At 35.3% G+C, this 17,986-nt stretch overlaps 1 protein-coding gene across 1 annotated transcript in view; it reads left to right on the forward strand.

Moving 5' to 3' along the window:
• Positions 1 to 17,986, forward strand: part of PPP2R5C (protein phosphatase 2 regulatory subunit B'gamma) — a 49,449-nt gene that overhangs the window by 20,999 nt on the left and 10,464 nt on the right. Inside the window, exons 3-10 of the mRNA XM_008919474.3 lie at positions 6,205 to 6,315; positions 6,965 to 7,057; positions 7,153 to 7,283; positions 9,791 to 9,850; positions 12,540 to 12,648; positions 14,683 to 14,736; positions 16,340 to 16,510; positions 17,062 to 17,189. Coding sequence (XP_008917722.1) covers positions 6,205 to 6,315; positions 6,965 to 7,057; positions 7,153 to 7,283; positions 9,791 to 9,850; positions 12,540 to 12,648; positions 14,683 to 14,736; positions 16,340 to 16,510; positions 17,062 to 17,189 — 857 coding nt within the window. The remainder of the gene's footprint in view (positions 1 to 6,204; positions 6,316 to 6,964; positions 7,058 to 7,152; positions 7,284 to 9,790; positions 9,851 to 12,539; positions 12,649 to 14,682; positions 14,737 to 16,339; positions 16,511 to 17,061; positions 17,190 to 17,986) is intronic.

Here is a 17,986-nt window from a genome sequence, read left to right on the forward strand (position 1 = left end):
TATATACTTTCTTTGCTTTCAGATGCAACTAGTGGTAATAAGTCTGCACTTTGGTCAGTTTAATAAATGTTGCAGCAGAATTTGGCTGCTACCTGAATTGCCAGGGTTTGGCTGGTAGCACACAGCGTCTGTTCTTTCAGTGAATTTAAAATGCTTTCTATGTGCAAGGTTCTAAAGGGTGTGGGGTGTGCTCACATGGGACTTACACAGTACTGTGAGAGACAGTGTCAGTAAAGGCATCTGGACTGGTATTTTCAGATGGTTAAATTCAGATAGGTGTTTTTTGTTTGTTCATCTGATGCAGCAACTGTATTCTTCCTGCAGTAATATTATCATTACCTTCCTTTCAGGCATGTATGTGTAGACTGAGGTGTACATTTGCTAAGTTCTGGCCATACATTTGGATTGACAGTAGGGATTTTAAGGAAAAATAAACCTAATTTCCTTGTGTGCTTGAAGACTTTTCCAAGAGACATTGAAAAGTTATGTGCTGCTACTACCACTGAATTATGTTAAGGAATAGCATTTTTGGTAAAATCATGAGTGATTAAGAAATACTCAGAACTGAGAATGGTTCTCAGTTTGGAAAGTTTGTGGACTTGGTAGTTGGCATAGAAATTGGAACTTCACTGTGCCATTCTGCCAGTCTTCACAATTTGGAGGTTACTTGTTTGTGTCTGTATGTATGTGTACATTCTCTCTCTATATATATGCGTGTGTCTAAGTTCTGTTTGGTTTTGTTAACATATTATGTAGGCCAATCACTTAGGGCAATGAATTTCACAAGTTACCTCTTTAATAGTAATACTTGTATAATAATATGTTTCCTTTCCCAAAGCTTTAAATGTTCTTTCTTTCTTACAAGAGATCTTGTCTTTATAATCTGATTCTCTTTTATTCTTTATAATTCCTAGTGCTGGTGTCACGTCCTTTCACCCACCAATAAAGTCTTGTCTTTAAGTTATATATTCATTTACTGGCTTAGCTAATAATTTAATATTAAGCCTAAGTCTCCTTTACAAAAGTTATGGGAAATTGATTTCTAAAATGGATTTAATGTTACTCTCCAGAATGGATTCAAGAGTGTTTTCCTTTCTTCCTCAAAGAGCCAGCTGACATGTCCTTTTCAAGTTCTTTTTATATTTCTAAGCAATGATGTGATGAGAAAGGAAATGTTTTCATTAACTGTTTGTATAACAAGTTCCATTTCTCAGGTATAATATAAGTACTTCTTCTCAAAACTAAGCCATGTAGGCAAATGTCTGATTTTTTGATGAAAAGCATCCATTAAAAGTTCTTATTTGGAAAAGAAGATATGCTTTTTTTTTAAGTTGGCTTTTGAAGAAAACAGGGCTTTATGAGAATATTCTGTTGTGTACTAGCTTGTCAGAAGCACAGGATATTAGGATATTAGTTTTGTAGAACTTTGTGACAGTTGGTAATTGTGTCGAATACAGACTCAAATTAGTGCTGGTTTCCACCTCAGGGCAGGATGGGCAGTATCTGGATCGTTTTAAGAGGGACTGTGAAAGTGAACATCAATACTAATTATTCACTTCCCCATCTAACCAGCCAGAAGGTATTGAGGAGAACTGGGGCAGCACTGGATGTGCAGGTGTTCAGGGTTTTAGTGTTCTGAGAAAGAAGTAGATCAACAGTGTATAAATATGACTTATTTCTAAGCTCCCATAATAATTTACTTAGTAATGATGAAGATGAGATCCTTCTGGATGTTAACATTTTTGTGAAGCACATAGACTAATACTACATTTTTAATATGATATTACATATAGGAACAGATCTAATTTTATTCAGCAACTGAATTGGTTTTCACTGCAACTTTTAATGCATTATTAAAACTACCTGCTCAGTTATACCCATGGGAAGCTGATTTATTTCTTTTTTGAGAGGGGTTGCAGGTGTGGTGTTTTGTGTCTCTTACTGTTATCTTTGGTCTAGAACAGCTGTTACTGTGAATAGAGGTGTGCTACTTGTTGCTCTATTTAACTGTTAGGTTGGCTTCAGTCACCTGAGTACAGAAGGCACAGATTTTCAGTTTATACAACTCTTCATTCCGAGCTGCTCACATCAGGCTGCTCCGCAGAAAGCGGGAGAAAATGTATAATGATATGTCTGATGCTTACTTGCTTAAAAATATACTCTAGTATTTTATGAAATGGGCCACCAGAAAAATAGAGTGTTTGACTACCATTACAGCAAATATCTCCAAAGTGGTAAAAATGCAGGTTGTTTGCTTTTCCTTTTTTTTTTATTCTCCCATCCTCCTAAGTTATGTCCTTTGAAGTCAAGTGTTGTCAGTGCTAACAGCACAGAGAGAATTTTGGCTCATTAGGCCAGTTTTCATAAAGACTCAAGCTTCATAAATTTGGAGGGGGGGGAGGGAGCTTGTGGGATTTTGTGGGTGGGAGGGGAACTGGGGAGGGGAATGTTTTTAAGTTATGCTATGTTTATTTATACTTCTCTGGGAAATTGGCCTTAGAGGAAATTGGGCTTTGCAGCTTGTCTTGTCTGTTTGTCAAAAGACTGAGAAGTTAAAAAAAGGTTAGCCATTTGACAGAAAGGTAAAGGAGTCACTGATATTAATTCATTGTAAATTTTCCTAAATTTTGGTGGCTTAGTAGACAAGAGAGTTTCAGGATTTTGCCTTTACTGAGAGATGTTGCAACTTGATTTGAGCAGTTTTATATTCTGTTGGTCTAGGATATAAAACAGATCAAATCAGACTTCATTGGTTCCACTGCTCATGGAAAAAAATACTCTGTGGGTTTTAAATATTTTCATTTGCTATTCTCAAAACTAAAATGTACAAAACTTTGTTGCTAACACCTTACATGTCCCAGATTTTCTGCTTTATAGTGAGAGCCTGGGACTTTCTTATCTAAAAAATTCCAATTATTCTACCATTTACTTTACAACACTTGCAAGTTTTATGTATTGAGTCTAGACTTCCTGGGTTTGTTTTCCTGGAAGACCACTGATGATTATAGATCTTCACTGTATTTGTGGTTGGTTACTTGATGTCCATGCTTTTTAAAAGGGGAACATGAAGATATATCAGCTTTACTTTTAGTTCTCTGAAATAGTAATTACTCTGATATGTCAGTCTTTGCGTGAGTCAAACCTACATCTCAGTTGCTGGAATGAAGGAATATTATGAAGAAAAATAGAGCATCAGGATGACTTTTCCTTCATGGGAATATAACGTACACCTTGCAGATTTAGCTGATGCAGTTCCATACTGCCTCCCACTGTCTGCTCTGCCATCTGTCAGATGTGAGATGGCAGGACAACACATGCTCCTTGGCCCTGCCAGTTGTTAGGTAATTCACAGCTTTATTTTAAACTGGAAATGGAGGTGTTAATGAGAAGAAGTCAGAATGTGAAGAGGGAAATACGGCATTCTGTTGCTTTTCCCAGAATCCCACCAAAGATGCATGGAATGCATTCTTCTGCAAAGAAGCATCTTGAAACTGAGACAGCTTAATCCTTCAGAGCTTACTAATAATCTTCAAATGATCAGCATGAAAGCTTTGATGCTATTTAAAAAAAAAAAAAAGGCAAACAGCCAACCAAGAAAAAAAACCCACCACCAAAAACCTCAATAAAAATGTGTGTATGACACATGTGGTTATTATCTGTGATAGAATTTGGACATTCATAAAGACTGAAATTGTAGCATAAAGAATAGGTTTTATTCTTTGTGATGTTGGAGTAGACCTTGCATTCTGAATAGCCACATTATAAGTAAACGCAAATTTGTGTGGTTTGTGGTTTTTTTCCTTAAATTGAGCTGTACTGGTTGAAAGCATAGGAACCTTTCAACTGATGCAAAATCATGTTTTATTTGCTTCATCCTCAAATAAGGCATTCAGTTCTGTGCAAGTGCCAGTGGAGGGATCTTTTATTTTCTTTCCAGCTGGTCCTGGAGATGCCCTGTACTGGCATGTTTGCTGAGCCAAATACTGATTTTCTTGCAAAGGCTCTGTAAATGTTTCTGCTGCTCCTGGTGATGTAGTCTTCTGCAAAGAATTTTCATTTTCTTGACAAATCAGCTTTTCTGCCCTGTTGTCTCTTACTTTGCCAGACTTGAAAGTCTTAGAGTACATTTCCACTCTAAATGCTTGCAAAAAGACACCTCCAATCTGCTACAGCAATAGAATATCAATAACAATGTGTAGGTTAACTCTTCTTAGTACTTGCAGCGTATATTTAAGATGGAGCCTATATATACACCTTGTGCTGAAGGTCCATGCAACCAGCTGCAACTGATTTGATAAATCAGTTTTGTGCAGGATAGAGCTCTCTATTTGGTGTAGTCACCATTCTCATTGTGAGTGTTTACCAAAATTTATTTTTAAATATTGTAGTATTTTCATAAGCACAAAATGATCTGTGTATTTGAAAACAGAATTTACTTCAGTGTTATAAGAAGAAATAGACTTGAAGAGAATTTCTTTATGAAGCCTAATATGCTCAGTTGTTACAAAGGGTCAGGACAGCCCACCCCTGTGGATTTATTTTGGCAGGCTTCTCTGTCTTGGGCAGTGTGTTCAAGCTGCTGAGAGACTGAGGCATTAGTCTTAAAGAATCACTTTGAAGCAGAGGCTGTTTGAGACCATATACTAATTTGAATTGATCTTTTTTTTTTTTTCTGTTCCATACAAAAGTAAGTTTAGACTACTCGGTACTGGATGGGTGATGAGTAAGCAACAAAATAGAACAAGGAAGTCTCTGTTGGGCACACTTGCATTGCTAAATAGATGACGTTTTTCTAGTCACTCAGCAATTTGGTTGTGTCATACCAATGACTGTGCCTTACTGAACACTCTGGATTGCAACGGGAATTGAGGGATTCATTTCTTTTCAGTACTGACAGCCTATACAGATAAAGGCTTCCTCGGGATTTCTTACTGCAGTGCGTAGAAAGCGAACACTTGCACAGTAACCCCCAACTTGCACACACAGTAAAGTTTTAATTAACTCCTCAGGGTGGGAGAACAATCGTTTGCAACACTAGCAAGTTGTTCCATTCTTATCCACAGTGAAGCCAGCTGGTTTTGCCAGCTGTCCTTCCAGGTGAAAATATAGAATATTGCAGACCTTTTAAAACCGTTGCACCATTCTAGGCAAGGTTACTCTTGAGAATGCTTGTTAAATTTATTCCTAAAAATGGTGTAATATTTTTTTGTTCGGACAACAAATGCTTTTTACTTTGCATTTGTGTTTATATGCATTGTGTGGATTGATACAAATGTGATTATTTGTGATTATGTATTTTTATCTAAAAACGAAAAAATCAAGCTGCATGCATTTAGTGATGGGGTGATTGGTCCTGTCAAAAACAGGATCTCTTAAAAAAGTTTTCATTCTATGTGACAGGGAATGGTTTTGTTTTTTTCTTTATTAGAGACTTGGAAACTCTCCTCATGTTTAAGGGGTTTGTGAAGGGTACTGCATTGGTTCATCCGTAGTACAAATGTACATCTAGACAAGCACTGGGAAACACAAAAATATGTGTGTGTATCAACAACTTGAAAAGCAATTCATGTTTACAGTCTACTCCACTTCCATGAGAATACTGAATATTTTTCAGGGAGTTGAGAATTCAGAAAAAAGTGAAAGGTGTAAGGATTAGGATGTGTGTTTCTCCCCCTTCAGTGCTCCTGTGATGTCAGGTATATGGACATGGTTTAAGAGAAGTACCACTGGGAGGGGTGGAATTTGGTTTTGAAATGTTTCAGTGTGTGTACAGCCACTGTGTAAAATAAAACTAGTAATATTTCATAGAGAAGAATAGTTGTGAGTGATCTTTGGTTTGCATCTCTGCTTCTGACTTCTACTTTTGCCGGTTGCTGCGAGGCCTTATAAAGTGTGTATGTGTCGAAATGTTTGTATAAACATTTTATATACATTTGCTTGGGCTTTTAAACTATCAGAGCAATATCCTCATAAAACACATCCTGACAGTAGCTTTGTGCTTTAAAGAGTACAGCATGGAAAAGCGTTCTTTAAGTTAGAAGTCTTCCAAGAAGAATGTTTAAGATGCTGTATTACATAGCTTGTATTTTTGCAAATGTTAATTAAAATAGTTCATGTAAGGAATTCTTGATCAAAACCATCTTTGAGGTCTTTTTTTTAATCATTCACTTGTTTCAAAATTCTTAAAGACACATGTCATTTCAGTTTGCAGTTAATATGTTTCGAACATTACCACCATCTTCCAATCCAACGGGAGCAGAATTTGATCCTGAGGAAGATGAACCAACCTTAGAAGCTGCATGGCCTCATCTACAGGTATTTCATGGAGACTAAGACATCACAGTCTAACAGATTTCTGAGATTACAGAATTGATAAACAAAATTCAGATTGATAAACAAAATCACTGTTTATTTATTCAAAATTGTTTAAGTCATGTGTTTATCTCAAACACTTTACTATACAATTTTCAAAATATGTTTATGGAATTTAAACTGATCATCTTTTTTAAAAAATACAGTTATACTATAGGTTAAAGGCTCATGGTTTCTTGTGGTAGAGATGTAACTGCTGAGATTTTAAATGAGCTTCCATTTGTCACTATGAATGCTTTGATCTGGCTCTGACAGAGCTTGAGCTTTCAGAGGTACCGTGACAAACAGAGAAGAACAGAGAATTTTTAAAACATGTACTTCTGGGCATGATAAATATTAGATTACTGTATGTCATTTGAGTAAAATCTGGTGATGGAGCTCAGCAGAATTTCAGGAGTTTAAAGAATCTCAAGTTCTTGTAATTTGTCAGGAGAGCAAGAGCAAAGCTTTTACTGTGTGATGCATAGATAAATATAATTAAAAACATTGTGAAGTTCTGAGCAACTACTTAGTAATTTTAGTAATGTGATACTTATAAAATGGTTTCTTGTTTAAAAGACTAATACTGATTTTTTGTTGTTTTTTATTCCAGCTTGTTTATGAATTTTTCTTAAGGTTTTTAGAATCTCCAGATTTTCAACCTAATATAGCTAAGAAATATATTGATCAGAAGTTTGTATTACAGGTGAGGTAAAAAAAATAATTTTTAACTTGAAGCTCTAAATTATTTTTACAGTACATTAGATTCAATTAAAGTGCCTCTCTTTTCCCTCTTTGCAGCTTTTAGAGCTCTTCGACAGTGAAGATCCTCGTGAAAGAGATTTTCTTAAAACAACTCTTCACAGAATATATGGGAAATTTTTAGGCCTAAGAGCTTACATCCGGAAACAAATTAATAATATATTTTATAGGTATGTCAGTATCATTGTATTATGGTGCATGTGATCAGGTATGTAGTTAAAACACTTAAGACACTGCTAGCAATTTTTAAGATTCTTAGTAAGTTTATACCTAATATTGCTACATCTAATAATAATTAATACCAGTCTGGCAGATTTAAATTAGAGTAGTCTTGCACATGATATTAATTTGGCAGCTGAAATTTGAGTTAGTTTATGATTTATTTAGTGGGTGGTTTGGTATCTTGTGTGAGGCTTTCTTTTCATATTGGCTAGTACTATTTGTATTACAGCAGTGCCTTAAACAGGTGTAGTTCTTCATAAGGCAGAAATTGAGCTGAAATCGAATTACTGAGAGATCTGTAATTTGCTTGAAGGAGCATATTTATTGCCTTTTCTTTCCTCAGAATTTAGATGTAATGTTTTGTTCTCATGAAATACTGGTTTAATTGCCATAGAATGAACTGTAGAATTATCCCTGAGACAAAAAAAAAATGAAGATAAAAAATGAATCCACTGTAATATCAAAGATCTTTGGAAATGCTGTTATGTCCAGGGTGAATGCAAGATTACGGTGCCTGTTTTAATTTTTTTTATTTTGATACGCTTCTTTTCTCCAAACAACTGTGTTGTGTATCAGTTTTACACTCCTTCCATCATGCTTCCCTTATTCTCTACCACTTCATCCCAGAGCGGATTTATGGTGGTACCCCTTTAAGAAAATAGCAAAACGCTGCTTCTTCCTCGGTGCCATCTCATGAATGGCACCCAGCAGTACCAGCTGTAGAGGGAGCTGATCTCCCCTGCCTGTGGTCACAACTGAGCCTTTAGAAGAGTTACAGAGGAGCTACTTTAAAATAATTAGTGAGCTTGCATGGGCTTGCAGACAACTCTTCTTCACAGGACGTGTGAAGAGTCAGTATGTCCCAAGGAAAAAATACAGGTGTATCTTTAAGATGTAAATTTCCCCCCCAAACCTTTTATTTAATTAATTCCAAAATGTATCATTTGGTTAAATAGCTGAATCAGATGGTAAAACAGCATCACAGTGTATTATAGTGAAATAAATCAATAAACAGTGTTTTTATTTGCCACTTCTTGCACTTTCAGAGATAATGGAAGCAAAGTCTTCAAACAGAGATAGTTCTGGTGCAAAGCTTTTGAAAGACTCAAAAATGACCTGGTCATCATATCAACTTTGTAGTAGTTTGTATAAAAATGTTTTCAATCTGATATGTATATGGAAGATTATATAATTTGCACAACTACCAAATTATAGGAGGAAAAGAAAAAAAAAAAAACAAACAACAAATCAAGAGAAAAGCTCACTTAGTTGTGTAATATTTCAGAACCAGAAACTTAAAAATTTTGCATCCAAGTATAAACTGGTGTACTTGGATAGGAGCATCACAGAGGAAAGTTGTTTCAACTTCTGTCTTGAGTTAGTGCATTGTACATGAAAAGCTCTTAAAGTATGCATAGAATTTTTCAAAATATTTCCCTTTCTTATACTTTTACCTGCAAGACATCAGTTTATTACTATACTTACCTAAGAAATGTGTGGTCTTTATTTGTCTCTTAGTCTCTGACTGCAATTGCATGAATTCTGTCCCAACATTGCTTTAATCTTATTTTTTTTCCGAAATAAAATACATTTTTTTGAAATTATTAAACCTTTATGTTCCTATTCATTCAGTTCAAAGCTTTTTGTATTATTGTCTTTAGTTTTACTTGGAATTGTTGTACTGAATTGCATGGGAAGGATCTTTAAGGATTAAAAATATTCATATCAAATATTCTGGATTAAAAGTAGCTGTTAATATGTCAACCTATGACAAATTTTTAAATTAAAAAATGCTTTCAAATTAGTGGAATTATTTTCTCCTGAGTATAAATTTTTATAACTCTTTGCAAATTACCTGAAGGCGTTCATAGAACTTTCTCACTAAATTTGAACTTGGATGATTGGGAAGAAGGGTGGGAAGGTGATTGCCTAGTGAATTACAGTGCTCTGTCAAAAGAAAATTCAGGAAAATTTTACTTCCTCTATTACAGAGCTTTTTGTATCCACAGAGATCTGTAATGCCAAAGAGCTTTTTAGATCCAGAAGTACTAACTGAACACCTCACACTGTGCTTGCATTTGCTATAGAAGGTTGAATCTTGGCATTTAATTATTCCAGATGCTCTTGTGTTATTTTAATATTTAAAACATTGTTTGCTGTGTTTAGTTTTGCATTATTAAAATGGCATAAAATACAAGTTTTGGGAAAAGCTCAAGTATGTCCTGCTTTGTTAAATGTGGGGGAAAAGAGCAAGCAAGTGTCAAGGTTGAAAGCATCTTGGTGTGGTCATGATTTCTGTTTCCACAAAGTTTCTTTTCCACTGTGTGTGTCTGTTTTCTTTTTATTGAGTGACTAGAACATGGGAAGTCAAAGCTACTTGTAATGTTAGATGGGGATTTTGGTGTTATTGTATCTCTCTTCAGCAGTAACCCAGTAAAATTTTTCATTTATTTAGGTTTATTTATGAAACAGAACATCACAATGGCATAGCAGAATTACTGGAAATACTGGGAAGGTAAGTTGTAGGTTTTGTTTAATTAAACTCACTTGGTTTTAAGACTAGACTTCAAAAAATCAGGTTGGGGATTATATATTGATTTGAGAAAAGGTTTAAAATGGCTTTGTTTCATGTGTAAAAGCTGTAACAGAGAGTAATTTTTGAGTAAGATTGTAGAAACACAGAAAAAACTTGAACCTTGTGACAATTTTTTGGAATGTGACAATTTTTTAACTCTTATTTTTTAGATCTTATTTTCTACTTAGATTCCTTTTCATTAATATTAGTTGTAAAGCAACTACAAATAAAATGTAGTGAGTTGAAATTTATTAAAAATTCTTCAACATCACTGAATACATAGTGGATAAAAAAAGGAAGCAAAGGTTATGAAACTTAAGAAGCCTCTTTTTGTTAACCCAAATATTTTTCAACTTAAAACTGATAACCTCATCAAAACCAGTGGGTTTTCTGTTAACTGGTTTCTGTAATCCATGTGCAGGCTTTGGGCATTTTTTTTTTACGTTAATACACCTTAAAAGCTTAGTTAGGTTCACTTTGTGGTATTTCCATATCTTTAACATAAAGGTAACAGGTCATCGAGAGCAGAGTGTTTGGTGTTGTGTCTGGTCAGGCTTTGTTTATCTCCAAGGGCGGAGACCCCACGGTTTTTCTAGGCAATGGTTTCCCTTGTTTGACCCCACTCACAATGAAAAGGTTCTTTTCTTATTTTTGAATGAAATATCCTGTGTTTCAATTCGTGCCCATAGCCTCTTTCACTGGGTACCACTGAGAAGAGTCTGACTCTTCACACCATCTCTTCATGTATTTGTACACATGGGTGAGATCCCCCTCAGCCTTCTCCTCAGGCTAGACAGCTTTTTCAGCCTTTCTGTGTATATCAGATGCTCCAGTCCCTTCATTGCCCTTTACTGGACTCCCTCCAGTATGTCCATTCCTCTTGTCCTGGGCAGCCCAGAGCTGGACTCAGCACTGCAGATGTCTCACTGGGGCTGAGCAGAGGTGAAGGACCACCTACCTCAGCTTACTGGCAATGCTGTTCCTAATGCAACCCTGAATGCTGTTGAAATTGGAAAGCTGTTTTAAGATTTTCTAGGTCTGTATGTCTCCCCAGAGTAGTTCTTTAATTTTGAATGAAATGTTCAATGATTAAAGGACTTACATATCCATCATTACTTATAATCAAGTCATATTCATCAAGACACACTGAAAACTCTGGAAAGCTACTCGAGTATGGAGCTAAATCTTCAAAACTGTTACTTAAGTCACCAGCTTTTTCATTCTTGATTTTGTTAGGTTAGCTTAAAGTGTTATGATGTTAAAAGTTATTGGTTTGGATTTTTCCTGTTATTCTTCCAAATCTAAATTTCTAGTAACTAAGTAAGGCTTCTGAGCTGTAACTGTTCTGTGTTGGTTATTCTTCCAATCCATAAAGGAGTTTCACACAACGTGTTGTTGACATAGAGCTTCTTAGGAGCAACAGTTTTTAGTTGGTTTTCTGGGGTTTGACTTGGCAGAAGCAGAGAATTAAATTTTATGCAGAAGTACATTCTTTTCCTTTGCTGAGTGCTATATAATACTGAACAAATGAACACTTCCAGTGGGAACTACTAATGTGGTTATGTTTTTTCTGATAATCATCTTTCAAGAGGAATGTAGAATTCTTTCGCACTTAATCAAGGCCAAACTTGGCCTAAATTCTACTCCTCTCTGTAGTTAACAATCCTTAAAATACCTTGGAGAAACTTTTTTTTTTTAAATTAATTTTTATTTCTCAAGTATGTGGAATTTGTGGCAAGAACACCATAGAAATGTTGATGTTGAAATGGATTTTTGATGTTATGCACTGAGAGACTTCAGAAGTAACCTTATATCCTCTAAATAGCTGTGCAGTCATTACAAATGAAAAATTACTTTAAGCATGCACAGCAAGGGTGAGCAAGTGTTGTTTAATAAGCTTCAATTCTGGGATACCATCTGATTTCTGAGATTGAAATATATGTAACTTTGAATTTTTTAATATGTTGTTTTTTTAAGAAAAGTTTGGGTGGTTCCTTCAGCCTGGGTGCCTTCTCTCCTTATTAGTGAAGAGAAAAGCCTTGGAATTAATAAAATAGGATTTAAAATAGTAAAGGAACAATAGGATTCTAGATGTTTAACTGATCTTAATGTTAGCAAAGTGAGTGGACACAAAACACTGTTCTAGTGCTGTAGTTTTAGGTAAAGGTGCCATTGACCCAGTATTGAGCAATATCTGCACTCACCTGTAGCTGGAATGTCATGTTTGGTTGTATGCTAGGGCCTTGCAGAAATAGTAATAGTTAAGTAGAAGTCATGTTTTGACTTGGACTGCTGTCCTGGATTACCTCCTCCACATGCAGTCTCTGCTTCACTCGTTAATACCGTGAAGAGGATGGGAGAAACTTGTATTCAAAGCTTTGAGAACAGTGAGTAGTTCACAGTGAAGGGTGGAGTCTGAAGTGAAGGTACAGTTATGTGCTGCTTGGAAGAAGAATTTGAGACCTGTGAAAGACTTGGTTGAGGGATGGGCAGAGATTGATTTGACTATTCTAGTAATTTGTAAACTTCGGAAAACAATTGCTAAACCCAAGACTTTTGGTGTATCCTGCACGGTAGTGCAGACTTTGTGTAATTACTGTCTTTATTTTTAAACTTCTTTCCCTGGCAGCATAATTAATGGATTTGCCTTACCATTAAAAGAAGAGCACAAAATATTCCTATTGAAGGTTTTGTTACCATTGCACAAAGTGAAATCACTCAGTGTCTACCACCCACAGGTAAGTTTTGTTTGGTGCTTTTCGTGCTAGTGTTTTGTTCAGCTTGTCTGGAGAGGCTGCGGGACTCGAGCCACTCTGGTGTGGGTCCTGTTCCAGCCTCCAGCACTTCCCTCTTAACTGGCCTTGGGAATTTATTTAAAGCATATACCTATAGTGCTTCACATGTTGATAGACAAATTAAAAAGAATACATGTGTGTATATAATAAATATATTTTTTAAAAGCACTGTAGTGTTTATAGATTCAACACATGTGGTAGTTGGTTAATGTTAGAGTTCTTGATATTGTCTGTAATGTTTAGACACAAAAAATTGCAGAAAAGCACGGTTTTAATGGATGCCACATATAAACATATTATTCTAAACTACATGAAGCAATTCAGCTGAATTCAGTTTCTTACAAGTGTTGGTGTTCTGAAAGGAATTGGGACTTTACTAGGACATCATTATTTAATTCAATAGATCTTTTTAGAAGTACACAGAAAAAAGGGGCATCTAAGTCGTATCATGCTTTTAAACCAGCTGTATCTTTTCTATGATGAGTTTAGTTCCATTCAGTATTTCTAGAGGAGTGGGAAATCCATACAGTGTGAGAGAAAATACAGTATTATTGTGATATGCTGAATTTTTCCCCATGATTGTTACATAACTTTTGGATTTTTAACTTGAAAGTTCAATATTTTCGGTGTAGTTTGAGTACTCCCAAGTTTTAAATACCCTTTCTTCAAATGGGTATGCAATTGTATAACTACAATTCTCTAGCAATTAGAGATGCTTATAAGCATTTGCTTTGGATCTTGCCTTCTGGGCAAGTCCCTGTTGAAGTAGTAGGCTAGAGAGGCTCCCATTTTAAAAGATTTTTTTTTTCTTTTTTTCTGATGCCATGGACATAACCTGTTAGGGTGTGTACAATGAGACCTTTCTTAAAATCTCAACTAGTGCAGACATCTGTGCCAGCTTTTCTACTGACCTGAGGTGTGTTGTTCTTTATCTGTTCCCCTTAAACCACAAATTCTCCAAAACCTTCAGCTGATTTGCATTGCTTTTCAGTATCAGTAAAAACAAGATAGTGATAATAAGGATACCTCTCTTACATGTACATGGGAAAGTACTTCAAGTGAGTTTAGTGTGTGAAACACCAGATTAAACTCACAAAAATTCACATTGAAACATTGGCAGATAATCAGAAGGGTTTGCTGCCAAATCCAAATATACATGGAGAAAGTTAATTTCCATGTTAAATTCAAATTTACTTCAGAATAGCAAAGAACAGTAGCTGTAATAATCTTTGCACATCCCTCAGATTACCTAGGGACATTCTGGGTAGCAGTCATCAAAAACAGGAAAGGAAATGGATCATCAACTGAACTTCCATAAATACAGAGACTTAAAAGATGATTTAAACAGTTTGTGAGGCGTGCAGTGCCCACTTACTTTGGCACTATCAGCCCATGGAGTGAAAGGGATGTAATAATTCACTGTCTAGGCACAGGTTGGCAGTTTCAGTCTCAGAATTGAAGTTGGTAAATACTGTACATCAGCCTCAGCTTGCATCAGCCTTTACATTGATATGCATGGTTATCATTAGTTGTCATATATAAAAAAGTCCTGAGATTTACAACTGTTCAATGCACTGTTATCTAACTTAGATTATGAAATACAAAATACTTACTAAATCAGCATGGGACACCAAAATGTTAGCGGGTGAAAAGCACTCTAGAGGATAAGATTGTGATTTTTAAATCCTGTGTTTGAAAAGATGGAATGTGATGAAATGCCAAGTGCTAGGTCTAAAAAGAAAACATCGAGTCGTGTGTGTCTATATTATAACACAGAAAAAGGTGAGGACAGAATTGGGAAGGTTGGGTAAGATAGGTAAAGTGTATTTACCCTTCTGTTTAAGTTGTCTGCCAAATAATTTTTTTTTAAATTACAGAAGAAACTTCTGTTTTTATTTGAAGTATTCAGAAGTATTCTCGACTTAATGCTAATGATTTCAAAATGTGTATTAATAAACTCCTTTTTTTTTACTGTAGCTGGCGTACTGTGTAGTTCAGTTTTTAGAAAAGGACAGCACACTTACAGAACCAGTAAGTTCATCTTGCTATTATTACATATTTTGAACTATTAATATCCCTTCCATTTCTAGACTGTTTAAGGAGGTTTGGGGAACAAAGTATTGATATGTGTTTATATTAGAGTCAAATATTTAATCATTTTGATCTCTCAAATTCAGTTTTTCCAACAGAATGTCCATAATGAATTAAAACGTTAATAGCACATCTCTTACAAACAGACCAGAGTTTGTTCTGCTTATTTGGTTCTGGCTGACCAGATATGAGATGGTGGATCCAGAAGCAGTTTAGTCAGAAATTAGCTTGGCTGAACTGTGCTCTGTTGAGAGACAGATGTTATGATAAAACACATATTTCTGGCACACAGAGCTACCTGCTGATGCAAGGCTTTGAGTCAGATCGTGTTCATGGCTACCAGCTTTGGACCATAGACAAAATTGAACTTTGGACTGGGTGCATGTAATTTTGTGGATGAATAATTTTAACTGCCCTTGATAGTATAGTGGTTTGCCTCCTTACACTCAGTGTCAAGTGGGTGAAAACTAATCTATTTAATCAGTAGATCATTAAAAAAATTACTACTGACAAAAGTGCACCTGACTAGAATATGCCTATTTCCATTGTAAAATGGAAACTGGATTTCTTGAAATAAATGAAGTATGCAGCTGAGCAAGAGTTCTCTTCCAGTTGAAGCTTTTAATATTTATTAAGATATCAAATCCCAGACATTCTGTCATTTGTACTATAGGAGATCTTGAATTCTTAGCTTTCTTCCAGACATGAGCTAGGATGTTGCATATTTCCTAGCAGAAATCTGAACTCATATGCATCCAAGTCTGTTTCCTTTTTTTGATCTCAAATTAGTACATGATTACAACATTCTTTAAAAACTTAGCACATGCATCCTCGAAGTAGTAAAGTGAAGTACTAAGTTCCCCTTTAAAGATTCTGGACATTTCAAATGTAAATGCTTTGCTTCCCCTTGCAGTTGTCACATGAGATTTTTTAACATCTTATTTTTAAAAATCTTTATAAATTGCCCAAGGCTTCATTGAGGACATAGTGTCTGCTTTTGTGATTAAATAATATATTCATGAAAGATGCACTGATTTCTCAAAGTTGTCTTGTCAGTGATGGTATTAAATATTGCTTGTAAGTTTTATATTTAAAAATCATAGAATCTTATATATTTTGAGTGTTCATGGTGTGCTAGGTAAGCTAGCTGTGTAAATTTATTAATCATTAAGAAAGTTAAGACTGTGATTATACTAAAATAGTCAAATAAAACTCAATATTTAAGAGCAACATGCCTGGAGTATTTGCTCACCTGTCAGTTTAGGTATTTTTAGTAAATATTTTCTTAAAATATAATGATAGCAAATTAATTTTTTGAGCTTTGGAGTACACCTCCAAGAAGGTAGAGATAGATTTAAAGCTCCTGTCACTTCAATGGCAGTTAATTTTCCCCATAGTATAGTAGCAAATTTTCTGCTGTTACATGGGACAAGAAATCGTGAGTTTTGTGTTCTGCTTAAAATATCAGAGTCATTAATGAGATACAATTCAATGTGAAGTAAAGTCAAATTATCATGAAATTATGTTCTCTTTGTCTCTACAGGTTGTAATGGCACTGCTGAAATACTGGCCAAAGACTCACAGTCCAAAAGAAGTCATGTTTTTAAATGAACTAGAAGAAATTTTAGATGTTATTGAACCATCTGAATTTGTAAAAGTTATGGAGCCTCTCTTCAGACAGCTAGCCAAATGTGTGTCCAGTCCACACTTTCAGGTCTGTACTTACTGAATGTACAGTAATGTGAGGATTTTTGTAAAGCAGAGTTGTAATGTGGTACTATTCACCATAATGAATTTATTTATTGCAAAGAAGTCTTCAATTCTGTGTCAAGTTTTAGGGATCCAAACGTTAGCTTTACTTTTCAAGAGTGCAGTATGTGCATTTGTGTTGGGTGATTCACTTCAGTGTTACACTTAACATAAAAAAACTTCAAAGCTCAGTGTTTTCAGAAGTACCCAAAGGCTTTCAGTACATAATGTTTGCATTTCGTAGCTTGTAATGGAATTCTACAAATACTCATTCCTTTGGGAAGTATTTCTTTGCTTGAATTTCAGAATTCACGGGTTATAGTTTGAATTGCTTCTCTGTCAAGGAAAAAGCAATTTTTCCTTCTCTTTCCATCAGCTCTGTGACTCCCATTTATGCTAAAAATAATCCAAATCTGAGTTACAACTTTCCTTAACTTTCCCTTGTATTTGCCAAATGTTTTAGTTATTTGCTCTCTAAGAGATTAAAGCAGTGTTCCTTTTTTCATGTCGTCTTAGGTGGCAGAGCGAGCATTGTACTACTGGAATAATGAATATATTATGAGTTTAATTAGTGATAATGCAGCAAAGATTTTACCCATCATGTTTCCATCCCTGTACCGGAATTCAAAGACGCATTGGAATAAGTAAGAAACACTTGTACAAATTTCTGCTACTTCACTTATGTTTAGTCCTAGGCTTAAGAGTTGAGATCTCTGAGTTGCTAGTTTAACAGTGTGTTGAGTTGTTTGTTCTATGACGTTAAAGTTGCTGGATTAAGAGACTACTGTTGTCAATTTTTAGGAAATATTAAGAATTGAGGAAGAAGTTTTTCCTTTTTTCATTGAACAAGAAACAGTGTTTTAGTGCATCTAATTCATGATGTTCTTCTATAAACGTGAAACATATTTGGCATTCACCTGTAGCTCAGATACTTCTAAAAGCTAACTTTGGTTTCTGATTTGTGTTTTTCTGCATTCTAGTGAAATATCTTGTAAATCAGATCATTTTTTCCTTTTCTTTTCTTTTTGTTTATTGTTGGGATTTTTTTCCTTCTTTCTCCATTGACTAGTTTCACTTTTTTCCCTCACAATAACGTAGTACTTGCACATGAAAACAGTCCTGGTCAGCTCCCTTCTGCAGCTGTTCCATTGTAAAGTGCCTCTTTGTTTGAGCTATTGTGCAACTGCTGGGATGGTGACAGTATCCCAGTCTGGTTCTGGCCACGATTTGAGGACTGCTGGTGGGCTGGCCAAGAAATGAGTAATCAATCTGCCACTAAACACTGGGAAAGAAATGAAAGCTAAAGTGATGTTAAAGTGATTGCTTACTGTTGCTGGGTGCAAGCACTGATAAATAATGTACTCATTAATAAAATTCCAATTCAGTGATGCAGTTGTACACAGTAAATGTGGATTGCTATTGGTTGTTTTTTCTGGCCTTC

The sequence above is a fragment of the Manacus vitellinus genome, unplaced genomic scaffold, assembly GCF_001715985.3.
Source record: "Manacus vitellinus isolate BGI_N305 unplaced genomic scaffold, ASM171598v3 scaffold_6_pilon, whole genome shotgun sequence".
NCBI lineage: Eukaryota > Metazoa > Chordata > Aves > Passeriformes > Pipridae > Manacus > Manacus vitellinus.